This window comes from Mus musculus, chromosome 4 (genome assembly GCF_000001635.26).
Source record: "Mus musculus strain C57BL/6J chromosome 4, GRCm38.p6 C57BL/6J".
Taxonomy (NCBI): Eukaryota; Metazoa; Chordata; class Mammalia; order Rodentia; family Muridae; genus Mus; species Mus musculus.
Window position 1 is genome coordinate 12,151,206 of NC_000070.6, and position 21,048 is coordinate 12,172,253.

The 21,048-nt window shown below is 38.4% G+C and overlaps 1 protein-coding gene and 1 long non-coding RNA gene across 13 annotated transcripts; one reads left to right on the plus strand and one right to left on the minus strand.

Moving 5' to 3' along the window:
* Nucleotides 1-1,936: 1,936 nt before the first annotated feature.
* Cibar1 (CBY1 interacting BAR domain containing 1) lies at nucleotides 1,937-20,818 on the minus strand. 12 transcript variants are annotated; one of them, XR_001784190.2, is made up of 10 exons: nucleotides 20,493-20,814; nucleotides 19,779-20,013; nucleotides 18,753-18,773; nucleotides 17,760-17,828; nucleotides 17,018-17,119; nucleotides 14,521-14,566; nucleotides 12,883-12,987; nucleotides 6,446-6,559; nucleotides 4,444-4,563; nucleotides 2,517-2,773 (listed from the first exon to the last, which is right to left on the minus strand). XR_001784190.2 is itself a non-coding variant. In XM_006538209.4 (10 exons), the coding sequence occupies exons 1-10, from the start codon at nucleotides 20,723-20,725 to the stop codon at nucleotides 2,690-2,692; spliced, it is 1,089 nt and encodes a 362-aa protein (XP_006538272.1). In that variant the 5' UTR covers nucleotides 20,726-20,812; the 3' UTR covers nucleotides 2,517-2,689. The 12 variants fall into 12 exon arrangements, 7 of the variants coding, with proteins under 7 accessions (NP_080834.3, NP_001297672.1, XP_006538272.1 ...); XM_006538209.4 differs by having other exon boundaries at nucleotides 14,561-14,566; nucleotides 20,493-20,812; NM_026558.5 differs by lacking the exon at nucleotides 18,753-18,773 and having other exon boundaries at nucleotides 1,937-2,773; nucleotides 14,561-14,566; nucleotides 20,493-20,810.
* On the plus strand, nucleotides 4,528-8,217 carry Gm46845. Its single transcript, XR_001784246.1, has 2 exons — nucleotides 4,528-4,614; nucleotides 5,962-8,217. It is a non-coding gene; the product is annotated as a predicted gene, 46845 (long non-coding RNA).
* Nucleotides 20,819-21,048: the final 230 nt, after the last annotated feature.

A 21,048-nucleotide genomic window follows, 5' to 3' on the forward strand; every position in this document is an offset into this window, starting at 1 on the left:
GCCAGACACATGAGAGAATAGTCCAAGGCTTCATGTTTGCATTCCCCAGCTCCAGTAATTCCGTGAACAGTATTTGCTCTACGGATAGTTTGTATGCTGGGAGTGTATTCCTTTTAACAAGACACCCAATGTCAGTTTGCATTCAAGTGATACTTTTTTCCTTTCCAGAATGTACATCAAAAAGAGTAAAACATACCTAGAAAGTAAACTTAATCCTGTATGATAGGTAAAACCATCCTAGAAGTGTTCATTCACCAAGCAGCTAAGAATAGCGTTAAAAAGCAGTGACCTTTGAGCCTTCTTACCTACTAAGCAGTGACCTTGTCACTTTATTTATTTTTTAAAGATTTATTTATTATTATATCTATGTACACTGGAGCTGTCTCTTCAGACACACCAGAAGAGGGCGTCAGATCTTATTAAAGATGGTTGTGAGCCACCATGTGGTTGCTGGGATTTGAACTCATGACCTTTGGAAGAGCAGTCAGTGCTCTTACCCACTGAGCCATTTCTCCAGCCCCCATCACTTTATTTTTACATTATGTATTAGCAGCTGATGTTCAGAACTATCAATCTGATAACTTTAGTTTTCTTAGAGATGTAAAAGTATAGGCTTTTTAACATATTGGCGGTTGCCTGTTTTGGGGGAGCTAGGGCGTGCTGGGAATGAATCCCAGGGCCTCAAAATGCATTTTAGACTAAATGCTAACCACCAGCCCAGTTTTCACATTTTTAATGTAGTTACATGGTTACTGGTTGTATCATAAAATAGCTTGATTTTTGCCTTGCTGCCCACAAAATGTGATGTATAATATTCCTTTTATTATGTTCATCTCTGTGTTTTGACAGTCTTACATAGACTATGTTGGTCCTGAACTCATTGAAGCCAAGGACCGTCCTGCTTCTGGCTTTTCAGTAGTCGGAGAAAAGGACCGTCCTGCTTCTGGCTTCTCAGTAGTCGGAGAAAAGGACCGTCCTGCTTCTGGCTTCTCAGTAGTCGGAGAAAAGGACCGTCCTGCTTCTGGCTTCTCAGTAGTCGGAGAAAAGGACCGTCCTGCTTCTGGCTTTTCAGTAGTCGGAGAAAAGGACCGTCCTGCTTCTGGCTTCTCAGTAGTCGGAGAACAGGACCGTCCTGCTTCTGGCTTCTCAGTAGTCGGAGAAAAGGACCGTCCTGCTTCTGGCTTTTCAGTAGTCGGAGAAAAGGACCGTCCTGCTTCTGGCTTTTCAGTAGTCGGAGAAAAGGACCGTCCTGCTTCTGGCTTCTCAGTAGTCGGAGAAAAGGACCGTCCTGCTTCTGGCTTCTCAGTAGTCGGAGAACAGGACCGTCCTGCTTCTGGCTTCTCAGTAGTCGGAGAAAAGGACCGTCCTGCTTCTGGCTTCTCAGTAGTCGGAGAAAAGGACCGTCCTGCTTCTGGCTTCTCAGTAGTCGTAGAACAGGACCGTCCTGCTTCTGGCTTCTCAGTAGTCGGAGAACAGGCTGTACCACCACACTTGCTCTCAGCACATTTTCTGAAGAACAGCGACTGCCCACAGTTGCGGCGCCTTAGACATTAACTTGGTGAGTCAGCTGATGCTTGAGAGAACTGTTTGTTGAGCAGCATCAGAAATTCCATAGCTATTTCCTCCGAACATCCAATTTTAATACTGACCAAGAATATATAAAATTTCAGTAACAACCTCACTTCCTTAATACCTGCCTAGGGGCTTTAAAGTAGTCTTAAGCATTTCATCTTAGAATGTTCCAAAGTAATTTTAAAAGTATTCTCAGGAAGCAATTCTTTGTTGAAAACAAACTTTTCTGTTTTGATCATTGCTTTGAGAGTCACAAAAGCATGGTTCTTTACCAAAAGAAAATGGTAAGATATAACAAATATTTTGTAGCTTTAGGAGTAAAGCATATACATGTTGACAGTGGTGGCTTGATAAGACAGCAGAGTGTGTTTAATGCTTTATGACATTCTAAGATAAGGCAACATTTTTAGCAAAGTACTTGCCTTCCAATTATTAATAACTTATACAAGTAGAATGTGCAGAGCTGTAGAGTGAGAGCAGTTTTGTTTTAAAACACGAAAGGTTGAATGTGGCCTTTTAAAATTAGAATGTAATCATTTATATATACACTTATAAAACCTGTTATCAGTATCTCAAATCATTACTGTGTTCAATTTTAGTTAAAAACACTAAATTTTCATACCAGATGATGAAACATAAGGTTATATAATAAAAGTAAAAGAAGCAGTGTTTTTACTTAAGGCATTAGGGCATAGGATTATTAACTGACCTCTTCTGGTAATCAAAACCTCAAATTTTATCCTAAAAGAAAGTATGAGGCATTATTAAATCTTTTGTTACTCACATACTTTCTTCACCTTTAATAGGTATGTGATTTTGTGAGTCACACATGAATTTATAGTGCATTAAATCTGAAATGCTTAGAAATACAATCTTTTTTAATAGAACATATATAGAAAAATATACACTACCATATGTAGGATGATGAAAGAAAGACTATGTAATCCAGAAAAAAAAATCTTTTTTTTAATCAGCATAATTTCCTTTAATTTCCCCTCTGCCCCCAGTTTCATAATAGCATTTCATTTTACAGTTTAACCTGTCAAGTGAGTTTAAAGTGATTCTACATTTGCAAGTTAGATGACATAAAAACAGAAATGTGAATTCTTTGTGTAAATTAGTTTTCATCTTCTGTAACATCTAATTCTTCATCATCTTCATCTTCTACTTGTTGGTCCTTCCTTGTTCGGCAGGTGGATATCTGTTGAAAAATAACACACAAAAAAATAATTTTTTTACATGTCTGGCATCTTTTTACCTGTTTTTATGAGAAAGGGACTATAGAACAAATATTTCAGAAAATATTCCTGTGATTTTTAAGGTTGAAGTCTCTATTTCTATATCTGATTCTAGTAGTATCCTTCAGTAACATAAAATACCATTACTGTGTATTGTGAATTAAATGGTAAGTTAAAATAAGTTAAATTTAAACAGCCTTTCACTTTGATAATCATCAACGAGGATGGTAGAACCAGGTAAGTCTGTTTGACAGCAGCAATGCTGATAATAGAAATGATGTGTTATGGATTGAAAAGATAATACTAGCTATACATCTTTTGTTTCCCTTGGATATCTTACTTATAGCTTCTCTGAGGGTGATTTACACCACCCAGGACACACTGGGCAATGTCTGAACAGCAGAAGTGGTCAGGTTGTGGATGTGTGTTGCTACAAACAGATGCTGCTAAATATCTCTAAGAGTATATGTACACTCAGAACTCTACCTAACCCCCAGGAACTTTCTCTAAAGGTAGTAGGGCTACTAGTAAAAATATTGTAGTATACAAAATTTTTGACTGATGTATATGATTCAGTTTTAAATAGAATTTTATACAGAATATACACACTAACTTTATGGAATATGTATTTAAAGAGTAAAATAATAGAAATATTAATTTGGCAAGGGGGGAAAGATGAATGTAAAAGAAACAGAGCACAGAATCCAATGACAGGAAGTTTTACCTATACAAATTTTACTTTTTGAGATTGTTTTATTCACTTTTAAAATTCTGAGGCAAAGCAGATTTTGGTACATTACTGTCATTTTTTGGGCTTGGCTACTGATCTTAAGAGCTATATTCTGAGTCCATGAGTTATGCTTAGAAAAATGCCACTTTTAGGTATAATTAGTTTCTTTCTCTCTTTCTTTCTTTTTCTTTCTTTCTTTCTTTCTTTCTTTCTTTCTTTCTTTCTTTCTTTCTTTCTCTCTTTCTCTCTTTCTCTCTTTCTCTCTTTCTCTCTCTCTTTCTGTCTTTCTCTCTCTTTCTCTCTCTCTTCCTCTCTTTCTTTCTGTCTGTCTTCCTTCCTTCCTTCCTTCCTTCCTTCCTTCCTTCCTTCCTTCCTTCCTTTCTTTCTTTCTTTCTTTCTTTCTTTCTTTCTTTTTTGGTTTTTCGAGACAAGGTTTCTCTGTATAGCCCTGGCTGTCCTGGAACTCACTCTGTAGACCAGGCTGGCCTCGAACTCAGAAATCTGCCTGCCTCTGCCTCCTGAGTGCTGGGATTAAAGGCGTGTGCCACCATGCCCGGCTAGGTATGATTTCTAAATAGATTAAGCTCACAATTCGACTCTAGGATTTGTGTTTATGTTAGATACAGCAAATGTACATGAGCACTGTTCTATCTTTCCTGTCCGTTTCTTCAGTGTTCTCCCACAGAACACTGAAGTTCCCACAGTGTTCTCTCTCTCTGTGGGAGAACACTGAAGAAAAGTGTGATTACAGAAACTTTTCATTTTCAGTGAAAGATGACAGCTGGAGATAATACATTGTATGAGTCACCTAACAAGGGAAATACTTTTAGAACTGAACAACAAAGACAACAACTTAAATTCCTTAATAGGTTTTTCTGTTTTGTTTTGTATTTTTAAGCTCACCTGTCCAGTTCCAGATGTGCACTTAGTTGACAATGATCTCTGAAGAGGTGACTTTGAATTTGCTCTTACAATATCTAAGCGAGATGGATAATCTGATAGATACAGAGAATTTCGGAAAACCTATTGCAATATAAAACAACATTTTAAATTGAATACTAAATGAACATCTAGGTAAGCAATAAAACATTTTAAATTGGACAGGAAGTGAACATGTAGATAACCAACTTATATTATTAATTACAAATCTAGTTAAATTAGAAAAGTAGGGTAAAAAATTGTACATGAACCATGTAAATTGATAAACAGTGTAGAGCAGCCATGAATTGTCTGACAGGCAACTGTAATCCAGTGTGCTATGCATTTGTCCTTGGTTCAATTGCTTTGTCTACCCTCAACCGTTACTGACTTCACTCCAGGTGTGCTATTGTGCACAGTGTGCACTGGAGCCACCCTAACCCTACAAGGATAACAGCAACATTAGAATCTGGACTTGCATCATTTCCAAATGTTGTCAATGTTTTCCAAGCCTTCTTATCTTTTACATGTACCCCATGTTCCTCAGGTATGAATTTTAAACACCTCCCTACAAACTCTTCCACTTCTTAAAAAAGCAATTGCCATTCCAATTTTTTCCAATGTGTATTTTTCCTTCACAAAACTACAAATTTACAAAGATTTGGTTTCCACAGGTTCCCTCTCAATCATCCTAATGTTTGTAATCCTTTAATAAAGTTCCTCATATTATGGTGGCCTCCAATCTAAAATTATTTCTTTGCTTCTTTATAATTGTTTTTTGCTTCTGTTATGAATTCTAATGGAAATATCTGTTTTTCTGATATTTTCTTACGTGATCCCCCACCTTCAAAGGGTCACAACCATGGGTTGAGAACTGCTGGTGGGCAGTATAGACTATTTTACTTATAATCCCAACATTTTGAGAGGTACTTGGCATAATCGGTGTTGCAATTAGTGCTGAGACACCTTAGGATGTAAGTAGCGTAGTTTTCCATTTTATAATGAGTAGGTTAATTTACTCAATACTACTACACTCAAATGTGAAATTCACAAACACATCTACTATATAGCCCTGAAATGTTTCATCTATCTCTTCTCTACTTAGTAGCTAGCTTATTGAGAGCAATGTTAAGTTATAAAGAGCAGTGTGCCATACCTAGGCCCGCCAGAGCAAGGTGGAAAATCTTGTTTGTTTGTTTGTTTGTTTGTTTGTTTTTTTCTGAGACAGGGTTTCTCTTTATAGCCCTGGTTGTCCTGGAACTCACTCTGTAGACCAGGCTGGCCTCGAACTCAGAAATCTGCCTGCCTCTGCCTCCCGAGTGCTGGGATTAAAGGTGTGTCCCACCACCGCCCCACAATGTGGAAAATCTTAAGGACTAAGTACATAACAGTTCACAAGTCAGGAATGATAGAGAACGGAGACTGACAAGATACTCCAGTTTTGCGGGAAAAGTACACAGATCACTTGAACCTGTTACTAAAAGCAGTATTTTTTCCTTGCAGGAAATGGTACAAGCCTCAAGTGTGTGTCTCAAGTAGCCTTGAGAACAAAGCATTAAGAATCACGATGTGATAGACTTTTAAGAGTGGATTCCCACCTGTGCTGAAAAAAGAGCTGTCAGACCCCTGGGAAGTTTCTTTACTATATTTCAGTTTTAAGGGAGGAAATAAGTATTTTTACTAAAGTTGATGGACCAACTAGTATAGTTAAAATACATAGATCTGTGCAAAGCAATGATTACTAAATATTTGCTATTTTATAATTGGCTTGTAAAAGTTCAGTTCAATAATCTTTTATTAACACATGGAAATGAGTGAGAATAAAATACTAGCTTGAGTACTTGGAGCAGTCATCTTTAACCAAGTATAATAGAAAATCACAAAAGAGCAGTACTTTGGGTTACACATGATAATACAGACCATTACCATATAAACTGAAGCTATAAAACATCTGCACACTAACAACTGAGTGTAGATCTAGGCCTACCTCTAGGTCTTCATCCTCATCAATGTTTTGTATATTTTGGTAGGCAGCAGTGAAGACCTCTAAGGCTTTTCCATGAAATAACATTTCAATTGTGATGAACTCAGATAATATGTTCTGAAAAACAAAAAGATTGGAATTTTAAAAAGTGTTTTTTAAAAGTTTGTATGTATTTAAGAGCCACAGAGTTTTATTCTCCATTATATAGTATAGTCTTAGTATTCTGTACTACTAAGACCTGGTTTTTGGACAGGAGAAAACATAACTGAAATAAAGGCTTTCTACAGCAAAATACTTAAATTGTGCAAAGTGTTGCTATACTCACTATTCACTGTTTCTTTTTTTAAAATTACTTGTATGAAGATAACTAAATTGTACACAACTATATAAACCAGTATTACATGCCTATAAATATTTGTGTTAAAAAATTTGAAACTGATAAAAGACTCACTTCTGCAAATAGACATGAAAGTGACCAACAGTATTTCTTACTTGATGATGAAGGTCACAGGGGACTCTGTGGTACTAGCATGTACAACTGATTATCATAATGAATAGCCCTATGTTTAGATACCATTTGGAATTTCATATTAACACTTCCAGAGATGTACAGGGACACCTTAAGAGAGATCGCATGGCTTCTGCTAAGAGTAGGAGTTAATTCCTTAATTTTTAGTTTCCCTAAGATAGGGTAAAAAAAAAAAAATCCACAAAGGAATGATGTTATTGTGCTACTATATAAGGACATGATCAGATCAATAAGACTAGAAAAATGAAGCATTTCAACAAAGTTGCCCACCAAAGTCATTTGCAGGGTATCCAAAAAGAATGAACGTAAAAATGAGCTTCACGTGCTTGTTAGAGTGAAGTGACCAAATGATTAGAGGAACGCTCAGAGACAGCACCATTGATCTGGCCATGGAGATTTAGCTGGGACTCTAAACCACAAGCTACACAAGAAACTGAATAGATCTCCCTAAAATTGAAATCAAATGAACTATCACAGCACCTAGAAAATAACTTAGTTTTGCATGCTTACATTGGTCAATCTCTTTTATTACATCATTAATCCTGTGATAAGATGCAGAAGTAGCACCATAGTCCGTAATAGGTAAGCTTCACAAACCATCTCTGAGAAATTTCTATTCTGCACTTGATATCACCAGTGAAATGCTTTCTAAAGAGGCATCTGGTTAATTATGCAAATAATGGTTTGTGATAATTGGTCCAGTTTTACAAACAACAGAATTTTAAATAGGGGAAGTTAATAAAGGAGACACCTCCCGTGCTGTGTGTTCTTTGAAAGTAATTGATAAACTACAAATAAGTAGGATGCCCTGTGCCTCAGCAGCAATGCCCACCCAGAGCCCTTGGAGTTTTTGTCATGCCCAGCTTTCTTGTTAGTATTTGTATGTTGGGAGCGATCCTGTTTAACTGCCTTGTCAGCCATAAGTGCTTACTTAACAAAGTCTTGGCCTTAGTGGAAAAGTACTAGCTTATGTTGAGATTTCTGTGGGAAAAGTTGAGGCCTCTGTAGGAAAGTACTACCCCCAGTTTAGAACAAATAGCTATAGATCTTGTGGATGGTTACCTAGTAACCCACTCAGTTCTGTTCCTCCTGCTGAACTTTTTACCTAGCCAATATCCTGCTTTTGGGAACAGGTGTGTTCCCCCAGAAACAAAGCGATTCTGCATCATCCCTCTCCCCATATCCTGCTTCTATGGGTATAAAACCTGCCTGGGAAAAATAAAATTTGTCAGCTTGATCAGTCAGACTTGCTGTCTGTTCTTTGTGTTTCTTGACCCCCATTCTCTCCACAGGTGGTTCCTTAGACCCTATTCGACTGTCCCGCGGGTCAGGACATTTGTAGTTTGTAATTGATGTGCCTGTACATACAAATTTTGTAGCCTTATTATTCCGGAAAGATTGAAGATCTACAATAAGAATGTAATAACTTATAAAGGTTTGCATTAATGAGGATTACACAGAAAACCTTTGTTAAGGATTTGTGTAGATCGGATAATTGTCAAATTTTTATTTTTAAAGTATTCTTACAGAAGAGTTCCATTTAAGAACATTCACTTATAGGGCCAAAGTATGAATAAAAACTTTCAAATATGTTTGATTTAAAACAAAGTGTGTTCGCAATACCATCAGCACAGAGAGCCAACAATGTGAAAAAGCAATGGCATCTATTATTTAGTAAGGAACTTATATCCAGAACATGATCAAAACAACCCAGTAGTTAAAGACCACCCTATTGGAATATGCACAAAGGCCCGAATGGGCATTTCTCCAAGGAATATATACAAATGGTCAGTAAACATTATTCAGGATCGCAACTCAAAACCACAGTGAGACACTACTTTACATACACCAATTACATATTGGCTACAATATGATCCTTCTACTAACAAGAAAGGACTGAGGAGTCATCATACAATGTAGAACCATAATACAGTGCTAGGAAGGATGTAAAATGATAAAGCCATCTTGGAACAGTATGGCAGTTCCTCAAAGAGTTAAACATTTACTGTAGCACCAGTAATTTAATGCTTTAATTTTTTCATTTTATATTCATACATATTCAAAATATGTATTTCATATAAACATGAAATGCAAAAATATTTCCACATGGGCTGGAGAGATGGCTCAGTGAGTAAGAACATTGACTGCTCTTCTGAAGGTCCTGAGTTCAAATCCCAGCAACCACATGGTGGCTCACAACCATCCATAATGAGATCTGATGCCCTCTTCTGCGGTATCTGAAGATAGTTACAGTGTACTTACATGTAATAAATAAATAAATAAATCTTAAAAAAATTTCCACACAAGAGTGTGTTTATGAATGTATAAACTTATAACTAAATGGGAACCATTAAAGTAGCCATTGACTGATTAACACATGAACAATATTGTACAATCAAATTTATTTGGCCAAAACCAAAGAGTAATGCACGCTAGAACATGGATAAGCCTGCACATATGGTAAGTGAAATAAAACACAAAAACTGTTCTATCCATGGTGAAATGGCCAGAATGGCCCAATCCACAGAGAAGATTAGTGGTTTCTTGGGGCTAGTAATCTGGCAGAGAGGTAAAGCTAAAGTGTACAGAGATGAGGTGATGGAAATGTTCCTAAACTTGTAATGGTTGCACATCTTTACACAGTTGTCTATTTTTGAATTAAACCTACTATTTCATAGGAGAAGTTTTCTCTTGCTCCTTTCTCCTTGTAAAAAACTTTTTGTGGGGATAGTAATGGAGACAAAGAAAAGAACTTGGACACATTGTGTAGCTCCATCAATTCCAGAAAGTCCCTGGAAGTACACACTAAAGCTAGGATTTCTGCACTTACTTTCTTTGCCCCACTTGTGTACTCAGTATTGAGTAGGGAAATTATAACACTCGAGGAGCTAGCTTACATGTAGGTGGGACACAAAAGTGAACCCAATGGTCATAGATGGTATTTCACCTGAAAAACATTTACAGGTCAAAGGAAGGGTTAGCCAATAAGTGGTAATATTGGTAATATAGTAAAATTACAAAAATAGCGGTTACAGGAAAATCTGCAGTGAGAACAAAAATCCTTAATTTTTAATAGCATATAAGATAATTATTAAGCAGTATTTAGGATTTTTTCAAAGATAACTAAAACATTGTTAACAAAGACCTGCCGAAAAAGTCAAATCTGCAGGTTTGTCATGATAAAGGCAATTGTGAATATTTGGAACCAAACCAGTTCATCATTGTGGATACAAATTAATGTTACCGTGGTATTAGCAGTAATATTGCTATGATAAAACACCATGACCAAAAGCAAGATGGGGAGGAAAGGGTTCATTTGGCTTCCAGTTTCACATCTTAGTCCACTGAGATTAGTCAGGGTAAGAACCTGAGGGCAGGAGCCATGCAGAGGCCATGTAACTGTGCTGCTTACCGGCTTGCTCATCGTAACTTGCTCAGTCCACCTTTGTAAAGAACCCAGGACCACCAGCCCAGTAATGGTACCTTAGAGTGACCCAAGAAGTCTGTAGGTGTAACCATTGTAATAGCTAACAAAACAGCCCTTTAACCAAAATTAAATGATACTCATCAAAGGAAAATTCCAAGATGATGTCTCAATTCTATGCCAAATGCAAGGGCACCCACATTTGTAAAAGAAACATTACTAAAGGTCAAATCACACATTGAACCCCACACATCAATAGTGAGAGACTTCAACCCTGACTCTCACCAATGGACAGGACATCCAGACAGTAACTAAACAGAAATAATGGAACAGACATTACGACTCAAATGGACCTAACAGATATCTACATGGATTAAAGCTTGGCTTCAACAACCACAACAAAATCTACAGACAGCATTCAAACTCATGGAAACTGAACAATTGTTTACTCAATATCCACTGAGTCAAGGAAGAAACAAAGAAAAAAAATTAAAGAGCTTCTAGAATTCAGTGAATGTGCAACATACCCAAACTTATGGGACACAATGAAATGAGTGCTTAGAGAAAAGTTCATAACCTCCATTAAGTGCCTTCATAAACTAATGAGATCTCTAATAAAAAAAATAGGGTACATATCTAAACAGAATTCTCAACAGAGGACTCTCAAATGACAGAGAAACACTTCAAGAAATGTTCAACACCCTTAGCCATCAGGGAAATGCAAATCAAAGGACTCTGAGATCCCATCTTACACCTGTCAGAATGGCTAAGATCAAAACCACAAGTGACAGATCAAGCTGTTGAGGATGTGGAGTAAGGGGAACATTCCTCCACTGCGGCTGGAAGTCTAAACTTGTATAGTCACTTTGAAAGTCAATATGGCAGCTTCTCAGAAAATTAGCACTAGATCTACATCAATGCCAATTCCTGGGCATATAAACAAAGGATGTTCCACCATACCACAAAGATACTATTCAACTATATTCATAGCAGCTTTATTTGTAATAGCTAGAAACTGGAAACAACCCAGATGTCCCTCAACCAAAGAATGGATAAAGAAAATGTACATTTACACAGTTCAGCTATAAAAAACAACGACATCATGAAATTTGCAGGCAAATGGACTGAACTAGAAAAAATCATGGTGAGTGAGGAAATTCAGAATCAGAAATACAACCATGGTATGTCCTCACTTATAAGTGGACATTAGCCATAAAGTAAATGGTAACCATGCTACAATCCACAGACCCAAAGTAACGAGGAGGGATCAAGGAGGAGGAGGAGCATGAATCTCCCTTAGAAGGGGAAATAGAATCAACATCAAGGGTGGGCAGCGGGGGCACTTCCTGGGGTTGAGAACAGGAGGGATCAGGTGGGTGGAGAGAGAGAGAGAGAGAGAGAGAGAGAGAGAGAGAGAGAGAGAGAGAGAGTGTGTGTGTGTGTGTGTGTGTGTGTGTGTGTTTGGAAAGCCAACTGAAATTGGTGGGGTGAGATCTTTAGGATGAACTAGATACCTAGGGCATTGGAAACTACCACGAATCCATGAAGGTTACTCTAGCTAAGACTCCAAGCAATGGGGGATATGGAGACTGAAGCAGCCATTTCCTGTTACCACACAAGATTTGCAATAGAGGTATTGGGACATTGCAGTCACAAAAATTTCAACCTACAATTTGTCCTGCCTATAAGATGTGCAGGGGTAAAGATGGAGCAGAAATTGAGGGAAAGGCCAAATAACTGGTTTGGCTTGAGACCTATCCCAGACACTGTTAATGATATTCTGCCTATACTTGCAGGCAGGAGCCTAGCATAACTGTCATCAGACAGGCTTCATCCAGCAACTGATGGAAACAGATGCAGAGATCTGTAGCCAAATATTACGTGGAGCTTGGGGAATCCTGCAGAAAATGGGGATTGTAGAAGCCAGAGGGGTCAAGGACACCTCAGGAAACCCTACAAAATCAACTAACCTGGGCCCATAGAAGCCTACAGAGATTCAACTGTCAACCAGGGAGCATGCATGAAACTGACCTAAGCCCTCTGCACATATGTACAGTTGGTGCAGCTTAGTTGTCACATGGGACTCCTAACAGTGGGAACAGGGGCCCCCTCTATTGCTTGCTTTTGGGACCGTTTCCCCCTATTGGGCTGCCTTGTCTAGAGCCTTAATAGGAGAAAATATGCCTCATCTTGCTGCAAAACTTGATATGCCAAGGCTGGTTGGAATCCATGGGAGGCCTTCCATTTCTTGAAGAGAGGAAAATTGGATTGAAAAGGGGGAGAAGAAGAGGGACGGGAAACTGCAGTTGAGGTATAAAGTAAATTAATTAATATAGCCCCTTTAATGTGCCATTGTATTCATAATTAACTGATAAACTTTGGTCTATAATTCTTTTTAGTTTAAGAACTCTGGGCTAACAATCAGTGTGCTATTTTTTTCTTTAACTTTAAGTAAGGTCAGAGAACATTGTGTATTAAGTTAATTACCTTTATGTCCTTTATTTTCTGCTTTTCAAAATTGTCAATAGTTTCCTCCAAATGACGACTTGTGCGGGTAGCATCAATCGTGGCTCTCTGTAATTCAGTTTCTGCCTGAAAAAGTGAATGCCCCATAAAAGAAAAACCCATCAGAATCCATGTAGATGAATCTTTTGGTGAAAGTTACCACTTTACTCTTGGCTTTCTGGCCTAAAAGTATAAACTATTCAAATTTACCTTTTACCACGTACAACAAAAGCACTATATTAGATAGCATGCAAACACAGAGCTTTAAGTTTGTTAAGAGACATTTAATCTCAAACAACAGTCCTTTCTTTAAAACGGTTTTCCCTGTTGTCCTTGGATGTACTGTAACAGTACTACGTTGTTTTCTACTGCGTCCCTCTCATCTGTGGTGTTTATCTCGCTGTCCTTTTCCCTCAAAGGAAAGACTTGTAATTGGTTACTGTTTTCTGTGCTCTCACATTGTATTATTGTGTAATACAGATTATCTGACACAACTACTTTATAGATTAAATCAAATAAAATAGACCTTTGGAAGGGCTAAGAGAACACACTACAAAGACCCACAGCTATAACAATTCCCACTCCAGAGAATCCGAGTTTTTATTATTACAACACGCAAGTGCTTGAGGCTAGGGAGATTCAAGTGTCCTACCACTGTTTTCATTTAAGAGGTCTCCAAATGCATGAAATATATAATTTTTAATTTTTGAGGCAGGGTCTCCTTATAGAGCCAGTGCCTGTCCTATGATTCTCTACCACGGGCTGACTGTGAACTCATCCCTCTTCCTCTTGACTGCTGATTATAGGTGTGTGTCACCATATCTATCTGGATCTAAACTTAGTTTTGGAATATATATAACATGGTCTATGCTGGCTGTAAGCTTACTACCTGGTGGAAGAAAACCTTGAACTTCTGATCTTCCTTCTACCTTCCAAGTGATGGGATTACAGGCATGCACTATCACACTCAGATTAATCAGATTCTTATGCTAATAGCATTGCATTGTTTCATTTAGTTTATGATATATATGTGTGTGTATATATATGTGTAGACATATATATACACACATATATATATGCATGCAAATAACTAATATATTAAAAGGCAAGTACCAATGTTTTACTTTATACATGCACTCATACTATCCAGATCTGTGTTGTAAAATCAATTATCAGTTACTATCTAAATATTTCTATTTACTTGTGGATTGAAGACAGAGTTTTTTTTTTTTTTTTTAGAAAAAAAAGCTGTTTTCTAATACTTTAGTTGTATATTAAGAATTTAGGCACATAGAGTAGGAACGGTACTGTTAAGTGCAGAAAATTCCAATTTAATCATAACGTTTCTTTTTAAGCATCTTTCTTTTCCTTTAGGACAATAGTGTCAGCAGACATTAAATGTCGTCTTAAGCAGTACCAACAATTACAAACATACCTCAACGTTATGATTAAATTATTCTCAATAAGGTTTTGTTCCTTATACTAAAATTACATTGTCTCTAAAGTCATATATCATCTAATATGAACTTGTCATCAAAGTTTTGAGCTATAATACTCTGACATTTGGTTATTGCTTCTTTTTAAGAGAATCTGTAAGTTGAAACAAGTAAATGGGTTTACTCTCAGGATCCATTTCTTGACACACCAATTTATTGCCCACCTGCGACTGAAAATTTTCATAAAGGAAAAAATACATTTCAAAGAGAATTGAACACTATAAAGTCAAGTCCTATACCTTTAAAGAATTGCTCTTACAATCAGTGTAAGTACAAAACTTTAAGAAACTAGGCACTTGAAGGTGTATCAACTTGTATCTGTATTTGTTTATATTTACCATATAAAACATAGTTTTAAAAAAAGACTTTCAACTTAATCCTAACTAGTATTAAAAACTATTTAAAAACATTTCTGGGCTTTTTTTTTTTTTTAAACAGAAAATTTAAATGTAGAGTCCCTGTGAGGTTTTGTTCTGAAACTGCTTGTCAGTTACTTGGTCTCTGATTTTTTTCTGAGAATACTCAGACTGACTCCTAATGATTACAGTATGTGATGTACAGCTTTTGCGACTTCTATTTTGTATCTGACCCTTGTCCTTCTCATTTCCTTATGTTTTAGTTTAGGAATTGCGAGTCTCTTTAGGACTGGTTAACTTAGAAGCGCACAGGAAGCGAAGAGCTGAGGTCTCGTATCCCAGCTGCTGACCACGTCTATCCTTTTCTAAGGTTGGAAATCCTCTTCAGAGCAGAGAGCTCCCAAAGCCAGGCTTTAGCAAAGAAAATATACACGTCTGATCATTATTATATTCACTAAAAATTGCTCAAAATTCTACAATGAACCAGTGTCGAGTAGGAAATATTAAGAAGCAGATTCGTGAAGAACAAGTAGCAGTATATCTACTTAGCCAGTGGTAAAGCCACAGCGATGCTTTCGAACGGCTACAGCCGTCCAGAAGTCATCTGGTACCTTTGGGGTGGGCAGTAGATCCTAGGATTATCTTCATCAAAGGAAGGGACTCCAATTCTGTATACATTGAACTTTACTGAGTAGACAGTTGAGTTGTAAGGGTCTATCTTCACATCTGGTAAAAATACACTGATGCTATTGGCTGTTTTTATTTTTACATTTAATACATTTACATGTAAAGTGTGGTTTATGCTCCAGTTTCAGGTTATCAGAATGCTTGAGTAGGTCTTATCTAGTGAGCAGAACAATTCACCTGTAACGTGTGTTTTTCCCACCTTGTTTGAGGTGTGCCATAAGGACTGCTCCTTCCTCTACAGCAGTGTTAACATAGCAGTGTCAGTCAGAAAAGTGTGACTTAGCAGTATGTTCATTTCTATGTTAAAGATCAATATGAAACTTGTGATTCAACCAACAACTATGCAGGATTACAGGTGGTATATTTTACCTGCCTTCATAGACTCTTTACCCCAAGAACAAAACAAATTTTGATTACTGACTTAATGGTGACTCTGTAGTCTGACAGATCTCTAGTTGTCAGGAATGAATTTGTAGCATTCTCTGGTTTGTCCAGCTTGCTTAAATCAGGCTGGTTTGAAATTCATAGCTCCAATAAATGTCCAATAAATGTCCAATACATATTCTGCACCAGCCCAACTGAACTGCCTTTTTGTTCTATTTTTTATATCTATTTATTTTATGTACATGAGTAACACTGTAGCTGTCTTCAGACCCATCAGAAAAGGGCATCAGATCCCATTACAGATGGTTGTGAGCCACCATGTGGTTGCTGGGAATTGAACTCAGGATGTCTGGAAGAGCAGTCAGTGCTCTTAACCTATGAGCCATCTCTCTAGCCCTTTTTCTTTTTTAAAATAGAAAGTTGGGCATATGTACCTTTGGCCTAAAGAAAGACAGACCAGGTAATTGGTGTAGCCCCAAATCACTGCCCAGGGGACTCCCTTAGGAATGAAGGTGCTTTTCAACCTCCAATACCCCAAGAGTCTCTTCTCCTTATTGGTGTCTGGCTAGGTTGGCTGGGTAGAAGCAACCTTGGGCAGGAGGGAGACACAAGCAAGCTAGAATGGGGAAGAGTGGCAGGGAGATGTCAGTGCTTTGTACACAGCTGCTAGCACTGCATGAAACATATTCTAGTTCAGGAAGTAATTGTTTTCTAGAAGCACTGTTTTATAACAAACATTCATATTTAGATACCATGTGCCTTGCTATGAGCTTAATTATACTGAAATCTCCTGAAGGTTTGACTAAAAGTTATCACTATGATTTCATGTTTTTTTTTTGTTTGTTTTTGTTTTAATGAAGGACATTGTAGGAAAATTTCCCCCCTTCCTTAAAAGTACTGCAGGTAAGGGCACTGAGACATTAGCATTTACTTTTTAATTTACCCTAAAGACATCAACGTTTCTGAATGGACTGGGGGTCGTCTGTCAGGAGGAGCAAACAGACTGGGTGAGGAGGTGGGGCTGCTCTAAGATGCCCTGTTTCTCCAGTGAGGATTCCTAATGGGATTCGTTTTGCCACTGACAGGAAAATTCCCAACTTAGAACTAGAGATGTATAATTTCCATACACATTTACTTTTGTACTGCATACCCCACAAAACCTTTTTGTTTTAAAGACCAAAATCCAAAGGATACAATTACATGTCGATCAGATGGGTTTCGCTGGCGTGTCCTTTCTAACTGAGATAGCTGTTTGGCTTCTCGATTCCTTGCTGTTAATGTTGCTTTGAGATCATCCTGTAAACAAGCATTTTTCTTAATAAAACTTTCTAACTTAAGAAATAAAACATTCTCTCTTAAGAATGGAAGAATATTTGTTTGATCCTGGCACTGTGAGCATACAAGTTATGAGTACTGTAGAGGTGTGTGTGTGTGTGTGTGTGTGTGTGTGTGTGTGTGTATACACATGAGAGCCTGTGCATTTCATTGATATTTTCTCAAAATAAGACACAATATGAATGGAAGATGAGTCATACAAACGACTATAATATTGGTTCTGGTGATGCTTACATGATGTATAAAAACCAAACACTGAAAAATAATACTTTTATTTTGTATAAATTTTACTCTAAGTTGATTTCAAAGGCAGTATGTCAGATTTTAAAAATACAAGTCACCATCTTTAAAACAAAAAAATAGAAACATATTCATCACATATTTTAAATATTTCCACAATAATGATTTTTATTGCTAGATAGAATATTAATAAACTCAGCAAGCTTGGTAAGAATGGTTCATTATTTTTAAAGATCTAAGAAAATCTTTTTCAAAGGATATAAAAAGAATAACTGTATGTTAATTTTTATTTGTTATGAAAAAGACAAAACCTCATACCTTTTCCATAATACCAAGTGGATAAGAAAATGGGCTGACTTACTCGCTTCATCTTTACAATGGTCCCATAAGCTTTCAAAGGTTCAACTACTTTGGCTTCAAGTCTTTCAACCTATTGAAAATTATATAAAATATAACTGAAAAGAAACATAGAAATACCAAAATTTAAATCCTGAAATAAAGATCTATGCTGTTTAATCTGAGATCAATACAATATAGATAAGCAGTTTTGAAATCTTAAGTTGCAGTGTAGTTACAGCTTTCAGGAGGTTTAAGGAGTGCAGCTGCTATTGCTATGTGCTCAAGCACACCCTGTCAGACATTACAGACATGGACCCCTAATCCATATAGCTTAACTGCCCAGAAAAATTAAAAGCTGAAAAATACAGTGTTGTTAGGAACATTTAAAGGAACACAACCCTAAAGAGCAAACAGCTTAGGAATTATTGTATTAGCCGAATTGTTTTAAACAGTCACTTATAATGTATCAAAGCCCAGAGAACAAGATAAATGGGCTTAGTGTTGCTGATCTGCCAAACTGTACACCTGATCTCTTTTTATCTATAATTAAATAGTTTCTCAAACTCATTAAATTTTCATCACAAAGTAATAGCAATTCTTTTAATAACACTAGTAAAAGGAACTGAAGGAAAAATGTTATACCAATACATATAACAAGAAAATGATGAGGCACTGAGACTTTGCCAGGGTGGGCAAGCAAATGACATCTATTGCTTAAAACAAACATTTTACAGCAAATAAAATGCTTTTTACAATGGTAAATGTTTACCTAATCATTTCATTTCATTTCATTTCATTTCATGTTAGTTCTTTAGTGTTTGGAAATGATGTCATATGGATGTTTCACTTTAAAAGAGTTTTGGAAAATGTAAAAAATAATCATTTAAATTTCAGAATTTTAAGATCAATGTTATGACTCCTCGGGCCAGTCTAATGTCCACCAGCTCTACTACCACACACTGTGAGGTCTATCCGTGTCTGTCCTAACAGCTTCCCTTGTCTTTCCCTTGCCTACCTTTGCCATGTTCATTAGCATCTCCACCATTTGGTAAGCAGGGAAACAGAGCAGAGCAAACGCAAATCAATCCACTTTGCTATTTGATAACTAGCATAAAATTTTTCTAGAAAGGGGAACTTATTGGTAAAATAGGACTTTAGGATTATCTGTGAATAAAAACTATTTCTGAAACATTACATCTCCAGTTACCATGTATAACTGAGTATTTCTTGTTATAGAAGAAATGTATGCCAAGAACTCAACATTTTTCTTATAGTTATCCCCAGGGGATTAGTATTCGAGTTTTATATACATGATGATGATAACTTCATAGATTATTTCTCTTTTTAATTTTCAGTAAGTGAAAATTTGTTTTAGGCTTTAAGCATAAGAAAGATCAATGGGGCTTGTTACAAAAGTAAAAAAAAAAGCAATGGAATTTGAACGAGCCAACTATGTTAACTGGTACCTATAAGAAGTAAGTGAAAACGCTTATGCAGTATTAAGAAAAGACTGTATTTTAGAAAGATCTCCCAAGAGCAAAGCTCTGGTCACTCAAAGCAAACACACAGCCAGCCTCTCAGCTGTATCACTTGTGTTATAAATCATAGCTTTCCGATTTCGTTCGACTTTCAAACCATGGGAAAATCAGCAACGTGTAGCCCATTTATTAGTACTTTGTGATTTTGTCATTTTCAGCATTTCCATTTCTAGTCATTCTTTAAAACGCACTTGGCCCACACAGGCCATACAGGTGCTTTTCTTCTGCACGACTGCTATATAGGTTACCTTTTCTGGATGCATGTTCCCTGTTACCCTGTTGGCAAATGCAGTGGTAAACTCAGACTTCAACCACACCTGACGTTTAGTTTGAAAGCTATCAGGTCACAGAAAGGTTCCATATAGCGAACCCACACTGTTACAGACAGGAAAGGCATTTATCAAGGGTACATTCACCACTGCTGGGTAGGTTACAACGAAAAGTCCACAATTTTTACACACTTTGTAGGAATTTGGCTATGACACCAGAACCTCACTTCATACCTCTGCCTGGCGATAATCTTGAAGTTTGGCAAACTCATCAGCAAAGTCTTTCAGACCCTGCTTTAAATTTGGTGTCTCGGTAGAGGCATACAGGTTGATTTCGTTCACTAGGAGGTCGGCTTTGTCTCGAAGCCTGGCAGTTTTCCGTACATAAGCAGCAAAGATTTGGCAAAGCTCTCCAAAATGCTTCTCCACATTTGTGACAGCATCCTGCAGTTGTTTTGTTTGAGCATCTCTAGAAAAAGGAGACACAGAACACTGTTCTTAAAACAGTAAGAAGGTGCCCCGTTAATTTTACGTGCAAACATTCCCGGGCCTCCCTAAAGCCCTGAAGGGCAACATTCCCAACTCTTCCAGAGGCCCGCGCCTTCTCTAGGACCTCACGCAGGCTCTGGTCCTGCCTAGAACCTTGCAGGCCCGGGAAAGGGCCCGGGCCTGGTGGGCCGAGAAGGGGCGGCGCTGCTGCGGCCTGGGCACCTGCGGCCTCCCGGGCTCTGTACCGCGGCAGGGCCCGGCCCAGCTCAGGGGGACCGATCGGCCGGGAGACTCTCTCGGCCCGGCACTCGCCTCATCCGGGTGGACGGACTGCAGAGCGCCACGGGGACCGTGCGGCCTCCTCCCGCCCCAACCGGCTTCCAGGCCCTCGGCCCGGCTCCTCTCTCCCACCCGGCCCTTTCCTTCGGGCAGCCTGCACGACGAGGCCCCGGCGGTTACCGCTCATCCAGATTGCGCCTCAACATCTTGCCTTTCCCGCCGCCCGGGACCCAGGATGGGAGCCCAACGAGCGCGGCTCCGGGCCGCCAGGGCGCGCGGGAGCAGGCGACGCCGCCACTTCTACCGGGAGCTGAGAGCGCGCAGTGCGCGCCGCCCCGCCTGCCCGGCGTTTCCGTGGCGACGCGGCGCGCGCCCCGGCGGTCAAGAGCAGGGCAAGGGAGACCAGAGGGCATGGGGCAGAGGGAACACCAAGCATCCTCCTTCAGCTCCTGCAGCTCTCTAGCCCTCCCAGGCTTCTGGGAGCGAAGGAGGAAAACCAACCCACCAGCAACCGGAAGGGGTACAGGAAAATAAAGGTGAACGGGGTTCAGACTTAATGCGAAGCTTGTCCCTGTGCTTCTCTGTTGAATGAGACAACGTGTGGGCTCGTGGAAGCTGCCTTTGGAAAAGAACCGCTCTATAAGTTAGATTTCTATAGCTGTGATGAGACCCCGACAAAAATCAAGTTGAGGAGGAAAGGATTTCTTTGGCTGACATATCCCAAGTCACAGTTCTT

Coding starts and splice junctions, on each gene's coding strand:
- Cibar1 (XM_006538209.4), bottom strand. CDS start 20,725: ATGCCCTCTGGTCTCCCTTGCCCTGCTCTTGACCGCCGGGGCGCGCGC. Junction 18,774..19,778: donor AAGATTATCGCCAGGCAGAG/GTATGAAGTGAG, acceptor CAAATGGTGGAG/ATGCTAATGAACATGGCAAA. Junction 6,560..12,882: donor AGAAAATAAAGGACATAAAG/GTAATTAACTTA, acceptor TTTGTTTTTCAG/AACATATTATCTGAGTTCAT.